Raw genomic sequence first — 12,255 nt, 5'->3', positions numbered from 1 at the left:
GGACCCCAGTTTGGGAACCCCTGAATAATGCAAAGGTTTTAGAAAAGGACTATACCTTTCTGTGAGGACCAGGTGAGCTTGGCTGGAAGTCCAGGGCCAGGTAATCGACATTTCCTGTGCTCTTTTTTGTAGCTGGGCTGTTGGTGCCACTGGCAATAGGAGATGCAGAGATAGGGTTTTGCTACAAGCGAAAAAAAGAAAATGGAGAAGGACTTAGTAAAGGGAAAAGACGTGTCCAAACAATGACCTTGTTCGCACACAACGCTGGCCATGAACCAGTGCTCAAGGTTTGTTTCTTTCCAATGAAACCATTATTGGAAGCTACGGTTTGTTCTTGGCCTCCTTCCTGCTCATGGTTTAGAGAACAGAGAATAGAACAGTATAGTAGAGTTGGAAGGGGCCTATAAGATCATCAAGTCCAACCCCCTGCTCAATGCAGGAATCCAACTTAAAGCACACCCAACAGGTGGCTGTCCAGCTGCCTCTTGAAGGCCTCCAGTGTTGGAGAGCCCACCAGAGCTTGGAAAAGTTACTTTTTTCAAACTACAACTCCCATCAGCCCAATCCAGTGGCCATGCTGGCTGGGGCTGATGGGAGTTGTAGTTCAAAAAAGCAACTTTTCCAAGCTCTGCCACCAGCTCCCTAGGTCATTGGTTCCATTGTCATACCACTCTAACAGTTGGGAAGTTTTTCCTGATGTTCAGTTGAAATCTGGCTTCCTGCAACTGGAGCCCATTCTGCACTCTGAGATGATCGAGAAGAGATCCTGGACCTCCTCTGTGTGACATTTCAAGTACTTGAAGAGTGCTATCATATCTCCCCTCAGTCTTCTCTTCTCCAGTCTAAACACGCCCAGTTCTTTCAGTCTCTCCCCATAGGGCTTTGTTTCTAGTTCCCTGATCATCCGCATGAACCTGTTCCAGTTTGTCTGCATCCTTCCTAAAGAGAACTGGACGCAGTACTCAAGACAACGCTGAACAGAGGGGAACTAGTACTTCACATGATCTAGAAACTATATTTATGTTAATGCAGCTTAAAATAGCATTTGCTATTTGAGTGGAAGAAACAAACCGCAAACTCTGGTCTGTATCGAATGCTAAGCCAGCTGCTCTGTGGTTTGTTCCCCCATTTTAGGAGTAAAGCATGGACTGCTCAAGCTGCCTGCACCAGCACGTACAACTGGTGCACAGACTAATCCTCCCTATCTATGGTTTGTAGCCCAAATTCCAGGTGAACATGCCCAAACCCACACTGTAAAGGTAAAGACATGAGAAGAGCTCTTCTGGATTAGATCAGGGATCTATTTAAGGGTCCCTCTAGACTGGGTGTGTGTGTGTGTGTGTGTTTTGCATCATGTCACTGATACAATAATAGTGCATTAGTGGTGGATTTATACTGGACCATCCACACATCATTCCATTTTATTAGTGGTTCTGTGATGCTTCCCCAGTGTTATTGCTGTCTGGGAGGGGCACTCTTGCACTACAGCACACAAAAGTGGAACACGCCCCCATCCCCAACATTTGTGGTATGAAAAGTTACAAGATTTCAGCAGGAAATTATAGAACAGGAACTGGTTGGAAACAGAAGCAGTATGACCAGCCTGAAACTTTTGCAGCCATACACAGTATTGGAAGAGGGATCATGTATAAACCTCCCTGGTACCAGCAAGAGCACAAATAATCATGAATACACAATGAAAGGACATCTGGAGGGGATCTACTGTAAGTCTGGCATCCTGTTTCTAATGGTGACTGGTCATGTGCTTCTGGGAAACCCCAAAACAGAATGTGAAGACAAGGGTATTTTTCTGCTATTCCCCTCCCCATAACCTATGCAACTAGTAGTTAGAGGTGCACTGCCCCTAAAACTGGAAGTTTCATTTAGCAACCATAATAATGGGTGATAGGCCTCTCCTCCTCCTTCATGAATCTGTCGAATCCTCTTTTAATACCATGTAAGCCAGTTATCTGGTGGCCTCAGACTCAGCACCAATTATTGGCCAGGTCAGGCACTGGCTGAGGGCCCCAAGGGCTCGGAAGGGCCCCTCATCCGCATGAGCCAGCCATGCTGCCACTCAGTGCTCTCCTGCTGGGCATCTGGATGGTTGTTTTAGCAGTTGCCATCCACGGTGGCCATCCACCATCTTAACTTACTCCAGCATCTTAATTTACTCCACCATTTTAATTTACTCCAAATGCAATTCCCCAGCCTATAGAACTATAAAAACTTGACTATAGATCTTTGAAAACTATAGATTTCGTAGATCTGTATGCCAGAAATTGCATGTTGAATAAATTAAGATGGTGGGCAGCCACCACGGAGGAGAATTAAGCATGGCTCTCATTCAAAAGCTGCCTGCCCACAGCTAAAATATCACCTGGGGACACGAAGTACTAGGGAGACGAACCAGGAGAGCAGAGTATGGATGGAAACCTGAGCTGTACTAAGAGATGGATTCTTCAGGGACTTACCATGGCCACATAATTTTCTTCACTATCTCCTGAGTCAGTGCTGGTGATGCTCTGGGTAGAGATGGGGCGGCAATATTGGGAAAAGTTGGAGGTGAAAGTCTGGCTGTAATGAGAGTTGAGGGATTATAGTTAGTCACCACATGGCTTCAGCATTATGGAGGAGCTGGATTTGCAAAGATGAAGCTTTCAAGTTGAATGTCCAGGAGACAAGCAGGCATCAAGGCAGCCAACCAAGTACTTGTGTTTTTGGTGCCATGCTGACAATGTCCTCAGTGCTCAACCATAAAGAGGAGAAGCTAGAGTGGCCCAATAAAGGACTGTAACTGGTCAAGGTCACTCAGGATGGAGAACTTCAAGGGGAGGGGGGCATCCTTGGTCCTTTACAGATATTATGAACCGACCCAGACATTTCAATCTTCATCTAAGGCCCTCCTCTGAATGCGCCTTCTGAAAGAGGTTTGGAGGGTGGTGACAAGAGAGAGAGCCTTTTCAGTTATGGCTTCCTGCTTGTGGAAAGCTCTTCCCAGTGAGGTCCGCCTGGGGCTGTCATTAACATCCTTTTACCGTCAGGTAAAAACTTATATTGATGGATTATGATGATTTTACTGCCTACTGAAGGTATGTTTTTGCTATTGTTTTACTGGGTCTGTTTCAAAGGTTATTGTTTCCACTCCATGATTTTATGTTATCCTTTGTGTTTTAACATTTTGTAAGTCACCTGGAGATTCCTTAAGTGGCAAGTGACTAATAAATTGAAATCATCATCCTCATCGGAGGAGAAGCCTGGAGAGTCTGAATTAAAGTCTGACACATATTTGTGGCACATTTAGCTAGCCATTCCAGCTGTGAGCCAAAAGACTGTACATCTAGGATCATCTGGTTATGGGAAGGGGGATCATAGCTCAATTTTAAAACACATCCTTTACAGACAGAAGATCTCAGGTTCAGTTCCTGAATTCTCCAGTTAAAACCATCACATTGTCAGGGCTGAGAGAAAAAAACAACCCTCTGCTCAGAGCCAGTCAGAGTAGACACTACTATGATAGATGGGCCAATAGCCCAATTCACTATAACTGAGTTTCTTATCTTTATTTATGATTTTTTATTAGATGTATATCCTGCCTTTCCTCCCAGTAGGAGCTCAGGGCGGCAAACGAAAGCACTGAATAAAACATCATAAAAACAGACTTTACATGTAACATTGGCAGCCCAATACTCTCAGTGACTGCAAAGCTTAAGCCCAGCTCCAGATCTCTGGCAGCAGGGCAAGCTTGGTCCAAAGGTACCGGATCAGCTTCAACTCAATTCCTATACGTATCCTTCTAGACCTGAAGAGACAACACAGTAGTCGTCATACATTTATTCAGCCCTCTGTTGGGCCCAGTGAGGGCCCTTACTCTCTTTCAAGGAGAACATTCCAGAATTTTCCAGCTAGCTGCTTGTGGCATACGCATAGCCATAATGACCTTCATTGAAGGAGGTTGGTTGCTTTGAGAGTCACTCTTGGTGTGTGACAAGGGATGGGAGGAATTTAAAAACAAAGCAAAACTAGCTGACCTCGTACTCACCCAGGCCTGGACCAGGATTTAGTGACTGGTGATTTGAAGGGAAGCTCATCAATGACTGTGTTGTTCCTTAAGTCCAGTGGTGTTGGCTTTGCTGGAGCAGAAATAAATTTGAGTCAAGACAGCTGAACAACTGTTTAGTGGATTCTTTGAGTGGACTGATGAAAATCATCATTTCCCCCTTGAACACTGAGAAGAGGCTGAGGGGCAGGAGCAGGCATCAAGAGTTGGCATGGTTGGGCATCTGCCAGGGGCCCACCATCCAGCAGGGGGCCCACTGCCATGAGAAGGTAGACTCACTGAGAGAGGGGACCCCACAAACGGTGTTCTTGTCCAAGGGCACTCCAAAACCCAAAGCCAACATTGGCTGGAGAAGGGGCTTACCTTTGCGATCAGGTTTGAGGTTGCGGTTGACGGGTGGAGGCTGGATTTCACTCATCCGCCTGTGCAGCTGGGAACTGCTACTACCTTTATGAACTGGTAAAGTAGAAGAGGACATCCCCATCAAGTCCAGGTGATGAGGCCCAGGGCTCATAGGGATGTAGAGGTGCTGGGAGTTGTCATTCGGCCTCTCTGTGTTGAGCAGGACTGAAGAACCTGGGTTCATGGGGACATAGTTGTCCTCTGAGTCGGCACTGTGCGATCGAGACACCGTAGCTTTGTTTTGCTGGGAAGGGAGAAGGCGGCAAAATTTAAATAAGGGCAGAGTCAGATGGGAAAGGCCCCATAGAAACAATGCTCAGTTTCTAGGTAAGTGGAGGTCTTCAGAATTGCTGTAGAGCAGCTTTATGAGAACCCCAAATTTATTTAATTATTAAAACACCTCAAGTTGCTAGTCCTTAGGACTCCAGAGAAAAGCTTGGAAATGCGTGGACGCTGCCTGAAAAAATCTCAGAAGCTGAGGCAAATGGGAGAAGGCAGAAAATGAAGAACAATTCCCAGAGGAACAGGAGGTAGACTTGCAGTGGCATGCATTTTAATCTCTCCCCACACTTACCGTTGGCTAATTTTAATTGTACATAGCAAGGTGGGGATCCTCAGTCCTAAGGGCTGAATGTGGCCCTTCAGGCCTCTCTGTTTGGCCCTTAGAACTCCCCCCAAGCTATACCCCGCAATGACTCCACTGTGCATCCAGGTGCTTTGCCTGGCTGCCATGTGTCCTTGAACTCTTGACAATGCCTCTTCCTTGTCTGGATGAAGGACAGAGAGGCTACTGTACAAAGGTAAAAGTCACATTTGTTGCACCACCCACTTGCTTCTGGCCTCACCCAGCACAGGCGTGTGGCCCTTGGAATGTTGCCCAGAAGGGCATGCGGCCCTCAGGCTGAAGAAGGTCCCTCCCCATATATAGGCAGTTTCTGGCCACATCCACACCAGACATTTATTCCACATTAAACAGTCATGGCTTTCCCCAAAGAATCCTGGGAAGCGTAGTTTGTGAGGGGTTCTGAGAACTGTTAGGAGATCATTATTCCCCTAATAGAGCTCCAGTTCCCACAATGCTCTGGGAAGAGGGGCTGACTGTTAAATCACTCTAGCCATTAGAGCTCTGCCAGAGGAAAAGGAATCTCCTAAGAACACTCAGAACTCTTAGCAAAGTATACTTCCCAGTATTCTTTGGGGGAAGACATGACTGTTTAGAGTGGAATAAATGTCTGGTATGGATGTGGCATCTGTCATGAACCAGATTCTAGACTGGGAACAGCAAGTGGACCAGTTCTGCTTGCCCCAAGAAATGTTATCTGGCTTTACAAATTTTAATCATGGACTGATTTAAAAACATGCTCCAGATAAGGGTAATATCCTCCCACCAGGCAGGCAATTAAGAGAATGAACAAGAGGCAGCTAAAGAGCTCACCAGATACGAGTTCAACCCAACATTCACAGATTCTGTGGACTGAACAGCACTGCTGCTGCTGTGCTGGGGATATTCATAGGTCTCGCAGGACGAAGCTGAAATAAATGACATAAAATTACAGTTCATGAACAATAAACCAGATTGATTCAGAAGAGCAACTCAATGGGTGCTCCTAGTGCCTTTTAGATGGACACACATAGTCCTAAAGCCCTAGAGTGCGGACTTTATGAAGGTTGGATGAACCTGTTCAGCCCATGGCATCCCCCAATATGGAAGAAGCCTGGGGAGGCCATTTCTGTCCACAAGCGACATTAGTATAAGCCTGTCCCTCCCTTGCAGCGATCCAGAGGATGAGGAGCATGTGTGGTTTAAGGTCTTCCTATCTATCTATCTATCTATCTATCTATCTATCTATCTATCTATCTATCTATCTATCTATCTATCTATCTATCTATCTATCTATCTATCTATCTATCTATCTGTCTGTCTGTCTGTCTGTCTGTCTGTCTGTCTATCTATCTATCTATCTATCTATCTATCTATCTATCTATCTATCTATCTATCTATCTATCTATCTATCTATCTATCTATCTATCTATCTATCTATCTATCTATCTATCTATCATTTATTACACATATATACCGCCTCATAGCTGAAGCTCTCTGGGTGGTTTACATATTTACATTTATATTTACATATAAAGTCTTAAAGAACTCCAGACAGGTTACCAAAAAGGCCACCTCCCCCACATTGGCCAGGTAAGGGCCTTAAGATCAACTAATGGAATTAGTTTGCCATGGCCCGATGATTATCGACTTGTGGTAACACAGAGGCAGGCTTTTTCACAGTGGCACCAGTCTTGTGGAATGATCTCCCTACTGAAATATGAGAGGCCCCATCAGTATTGGCATTCCACCGGCTCTTGAAAACACGCCTCTTTGGACAAGTGTTCCCCTGAGCTCTTAGCTCGAACCTCCTGGTCTACTAGATCTAATTGCTGTTTTAATTGTTGTGCTGTTTTAATAGGCTTGTTTAATTACTGATTTTAATTGTGGATGTTTCATTTTAATGTTTTGATGGAATTGTTTTACTGTGTGTTTTAAATACGCGTCTGTATATTTTTTGTAACTGTAAACCACATAGAAGCCACTGTGGCAATTAAGCAGTATATTCACTAATAGGCAAAAAATCCTTGCGGTTTAAGAACATACCTGTATTTCTATCAAACTTTAAAAAGCAGGGAAACTGGACAGCTATAGAGACCTGACCTCCTCTCTGAGATAGTGTGCTGCCCTACAAATTTGTAAAAATGCAAACACAATTTGGGTTGGTGTTTCACAGTACAGTCCACTTTCTGTGTAGCTTGGAAGAATTTGGTAACGTGCATTTTGACAAATTTGTAGGGCAGTACAATATCTCAAGAGAGGAGGTCAGGTCTCCTGCTCCCCTGGTACATTAACTATAGCTGCCCAATTTCCCTGCTTTTTAAAGTTTGATAGAAATATCTGTTTATCCTTGAAAGGGAAAGTGTTTTCAAGTTGTAAGAAACAGAGAGAGGTATCTCTTCCACCCTTTAATGCAGGGAAGGGAAACCTGTGCCCCCCGCAAGATATTGTTGGACTACAACTCCCATCATCCCTGACCATTGGCTACGCTGGTTGCAGCTGAAGGTGCTTGTAGTCCAATGATGTCTGCTGGGGCACAAGTCCCCTATCCCTGTTTTAAAGCAACTTCTTGTTGATTTTGCATGTAATGTAGAAGTCATATGTAAATGTGTGTGTCTGTATTTCACACTAATGGTATTCTAGAGTAAGTATGCTCCAGAACTAGAAACTCTTTACTGGAAGTTGACAGGTTAGAGGGTCGTTTTGTATGTCAAAGTACATTTGTTGCACTCAGTCCAGTGTCTGGAGAACAGTGAGTGGTTGTGTATAGGCATTTTGTCCATTTTATATCAAAATTCAGCCAGAAAGGGCTGGCCCAAGACTTTTTGCTGCCTGACGCAAAGGACAAGATGATGTCCCCCACCCACCCACCCACCCATCCCATGTTTAGAAGTCAACCAGGCTGACAGTTCAATTTTCCTTCAATACTAGAGATTGGACAATATCTTACACTACACCTGAGGGCAACAGACTTAGGGAGCACAGGCCAGGTCACACGATCCATACAGCTCTGTCCTTCTGCAAGTTGCCACCACTTCTTGCCTCACTCTGCCTAATGGTAGGGCTGGTCTGGCCCTCAGGAGAATCATTGGGAACAAATTTGTCCCACCTCTGTTTCTGCAGCAAGTTGCTTCTGGGATAGGAAATCCGTTTCCATGTGATGGAGACTGGGCATGTTTAGCCTGGAGAAGGGAAGACTGAGGGGATATATGACAGCACTCTTCAAGTACATGAAAGGTTGTCACATAGAGGAGGGCCGGGATCTCTTCTCGATCGTCCCAGAGTGCAGGACATGGAATAATGGGCTCAAGTTGCAGGAAGCCAGATTTCGACTGGACATCAGGAAAAACTTCCTAACTGTTAGAGCCATATGACAATGGAACCAATTACCTAGAGAGGTAGTGGGCTCTCAGACACTGGAGGCATTCAAGAGGCAGCTGGACAGCCATCTGTCGGGGTTGCTTTGATTTGGATTCCTGCCTTGAGCAGGGGGTTGGACTCGATGGCCTTAGAGGCCCCTTCCAACTCTACTGTTCTATGATTCTATGAGATGGAAGAGTGTTTCCCTCCACGCAGACTGCCCTAGATAGCCACCAACAATCCTCCAATGCCAACTGCCTAGTACACACCTCGATGCAGCCTGCAGTTCACCATGGCGGGCAATGTATTCCTTCTGGGAATGGTGGCGGCAACTGGGCCCATGCCCTCGCTGTCTAGCAGGCGCTGTTGAGGACTGCCCCACCGTGACTCTGCCTGCCCTGGCTTAGGAGGCCTTGGAGGAGGAGGAGCAGGTGTCTCACTGGAGGCCACCGCCAGGGCGTTGTGGTTCTTGTCCAGTGTGAATGTCCTTGGGATCTGATAAATCGACAAAGGGGTGCCAGGGACGTCATAAGAGTCAGTAGAAAGTTCTCCAAAGTCTTTGCAAAGGGTGTTGTTGGGGGTCTTGAAGGTATACACTTCCTCGCTATCCGTTTCGGAACCTGTGTGGCTGGATTTGGTGCGGGCGTAGCATCCAAAACTCCTTGGAAGGTCGTAAGCACTGTCTCTTAGCTCCGAGTTGTGCCGGCTCGGCTTGGGCAAGCTGTAGAAGCCGTGCACTTGCCCACCCACTCCGTTTACACAGTGCCCGTTCCCCTGAGAGAGCTTCTGAACAGACGGGTCGCTTCTCATGAAGAACGAGGATCTCGTGGCTTGAGAGAAACTAGCGCTCCTAAAATGACAAGTGGCAGGGGAACAAGGAAGCAGAGGTAAGATTGGACACTGAGTAATATATGGACACATCTAAGGCCGCATATTATAGTTAGTTTTCCTGTCTACCTAGGGAAACTGGAAAATGTAATTCAGTTGAGGGGTAGGGGGGCATCTGCCAGAGAATCCTTAGTACCTTCGCAAACTATAATTTCCATGATTCTTGAAGGAATGCTGTAAGAATTAATCTGGTATAAAACGTAAATGGGGAGAGGCCCTCAGCAATCTCTCAGACCCCAAATGCGGGATCGTAGCCAGGAGTTTAACCACCCCAACTGAGAACAGAACAGGATGAAGCCAGAGTGTTAAGCAGTAAGGTCTGTGTGATGTGTTCTCATGTGCAGTTCTCAGCCTCACATAAATGGGCTGCCTTCAAGTCGATCCCGACTTATGGCGACCCTACGAATAGGGTTTTCACGGTAAGCAGTATTCAGAGGGGGCTTACCATTGCCTTCCTCTGAGGCTGAAGGCAGTGACTGGCCCAAAGTCACCCAGTGAGCTTCGTGGCTGTGTGGGGATTCAAACCCTGGTCTCACAGGTCGTAGTCCAACACTCTAACCAGTGGCCTATAAAATTTGAAGAACTGTTTTGGCTCACACAACTGCTAAGAACAGAAATTTGTAGCATTGGCAACAATGAAGATTAGCACCTTGGGATATTTATTATCCTCTCTTTATTGCAATAGCAATTCCAGAACAGGTTACAGAAAAATAAATACACACAAGACATACAAGAAAACATTATAAATAAACGTTATCATAGGACTCTCAGCAGAAGAAAACTAAAATAGTAATGACAAACAGGGCCAAGCAACAACTTCCAGCAAATGACTAAGTGAAAAGGTGGGTCTTCAGCTGGCACCAAAGATTTGTAAGAGTTGGCACTGGCCATATTTCAGAGAGCAAGGAGTTTCATAAATCGGGTGCTTGCCACCAAGAAAGCCCTCCCTTGGTCTGCTGCAGGACGTATCTCAAACGGCTACAGCACTACCAGGAGGATCTACGCACAGATTTTAATGTGCACACGTGCATGCACGCATGCACACACACACACTTTTTTTGAGAGACAGATGAGATGGGGATGTAAGCTCACTCTGTCATCCAAACAGCCAAAGCAATGTGGGATTGTATCCACTGCTGCGCAAGTAGGCACATAGGAAGCTGCCTATACTGAGTCAGACCATTGGTCCATCTAGCTCAATATTGTCTACACTGACTGGCAGTGGCTCTCCAAGGTTTCAGGGAGAGTTCTCTCCCAGTCCTATCTGGAGGTACCAGGGATTGAACCTGGGACCTTCTGCATGCCCAGTTTGTGTTCCCCCACTGAGCTACGGCCCTTCCCCAAAGTGGACTTCTGCTCATACAATGTGACTTCTCTTTCCTCTCCACCCCCTGCACATCCCAGAAATCTGGTCTAGAAGGTCCCCCATCCCCCTGTAGCAGATTTTTTGGGGGTGCACGGGCCTGTAGGGGTGTATGTGGAGTGGTAGGGGAAGTTCCATTGGAAGTCTCTTCCACTCACACACTGGCAGCATAATATACCTCCAGGACTCCTGGAGAGTTCCAAATGACAGGTGTCTTTTAAAATGACCTTCCATTAGTTCCATCTGAAGTAAAGTCTGCTTTTAATTATTAATGGAAGACAGATGCAGGGGTGAAATTCTCTTGAACTCAGGAAAGCCCTTGGGCTCACGGAGAATCCAGCTGTTGATTCAGGCATGCCACACTTTTGGTACCTCTCCAGCTGTCATCCATCGCCCTTTGGGCTCCTTCCCAGTTACCAGATCTACGATGGGAACCCCCCTCTTAACTTCCCCAGAGCAAACTTCCACAGTGTTCTGGCATGATTTGATGAGATGGAGAAACAAGTGCAAGGGAGGCTTCCTGACAAGCTCATTTCCGATTTTCCCAACATGAATCAAACACATGTTCAACCTCTGGGGAGACTGGAAATAATCATAATGATAACAAACAAATTGGGATAATTTAAAAAAACCCATATATTAGTGACCACTGAAGAAGACCTTTTGGTAGAAACACATTTTGCCTTTTTATATTTCTATTTCAGTCTTCTTTATCCTATCAGGGTTACTGCATTTCATTCCATTTTTTCTGGTATCAGTCTGTTATCATCATGTACGTTGCATTGGGATATATTTCCTTTGTTTTAGCCAATAAACATAATCATACCAAATCAGTTCACACAGAATTAGGAGCCCTTCTTTCCACTAAGATCCATAGTAAAGTTATGGCAAAATATATGTAAGAAATAATATTACACTATGTGTACTTGGTAGCATGCTGTTATACTAGAGCTGCACAGGCCCAGCCTCCAAGAGGTCTTCTGTATCTTTAAAAGTTGTGCAGGGGGAAGGGAGAATTCCACCTTGTGGTTTTTCCTGTTATAGTGCTGCAAGCACACCTGCACTTGGCTGACTTTCTCTTCTCCTAAAGATACAGGACCAGTCTCAGGCCATGAACCTGGCAACCCTAGTCTTAGTACAGATTAGGGATTCTAACACAAATAGTCTAACTCAGATGGAGATTTGTACTCGAATATGCAGGCTATTCCAATGTGTGGCTCATGGGATGAGGCAGGCAATTGGTTCTGTCCCCTGAACCACCATTTTGCATCTGGCTCTGGCCCCCAGCCTCTGCTCTGCTCCTGGTTCTAGTTGGTGGACTGTGGAGTTCTTGGGAATTTAACTGGATGCTTTGGGGAAGGGCTGGGGCTCAGGAGCATCTGCTCTGTGCGTAGGAGGTCCCTTGTTTAATTCCTGGCAACTCTTGGTAAGATTGCAAATGCCCCCTGTCTGAAGCCCAGGAGACCTGCTGCCAGTCAGTGTAAGCAATTGTGGGCTAGAGCCAATACAGATAGTAAGCCCATGATATGACTTAGTGTGAGGCAGGTTCCTATGTTTAGCTGCCCTATGTTTCTTCACCAG

General features: G+C 45.8%; 1 protein-coding gene across 2 annotated transcripts in view; it reads right to left on the bottom strand.

The window, feature by feature from the left end:
* The window catches only part of GAB2 (GRB2 associated binding protein 2), a 200,602-nt gene that overhangs the window by 13,111 nt on the left and 175,236 nt on the right, over positions 1–12,255 (bottom strand). For both annotated transcript variants that reach the window (XM_061628982.1, XM_061628983.1), the window contains exons 4-9: positions 8,693–9,273; positions 5,898–5,992; positions 4,424–4,706; positions 4,043–4,133; positions 2,475–2,577; positions 56–181 (exon numbers count right to left, since the gene is read on the bottom strand). In XM_061628982.1, coding sequence (XP_061484966.1) covers positions 56–181; positions 2,475–2,577; positions 4,043–4,133; positions 4,424–4,706; positions 5,898–5,992; positions 8,693–9,273 — 1,279 coding nt within the window. The remainder of the gene's footprint in view (positions 1–55; positions 182–2,474; positions 2,578–4,042; positions 4,134–4,423; positions 4,707–5,897; positions 5,993–8,692; positions 9,274–12,255) is intronic.

This window comes from Rhineura floridana, chromosome 5 (assembly GCF_030035675.1).
Source record: "Rhineura floridana isolate rRhiFlo1 chromosome 5, rRhiFlo1.hap2, whole genome shotgun sequence".
NCBI classification, from domain to species: Eukaryota; Metazoa; Chordata; class Lepidosauria; order Squamata; family Rhineuridae; genus Rhineura; species Rhineura floridana.
Note: the sequence above shows the minus strand (reverse complement) of the source record. Positions and strands in the feature narration are given on the sequence as shown.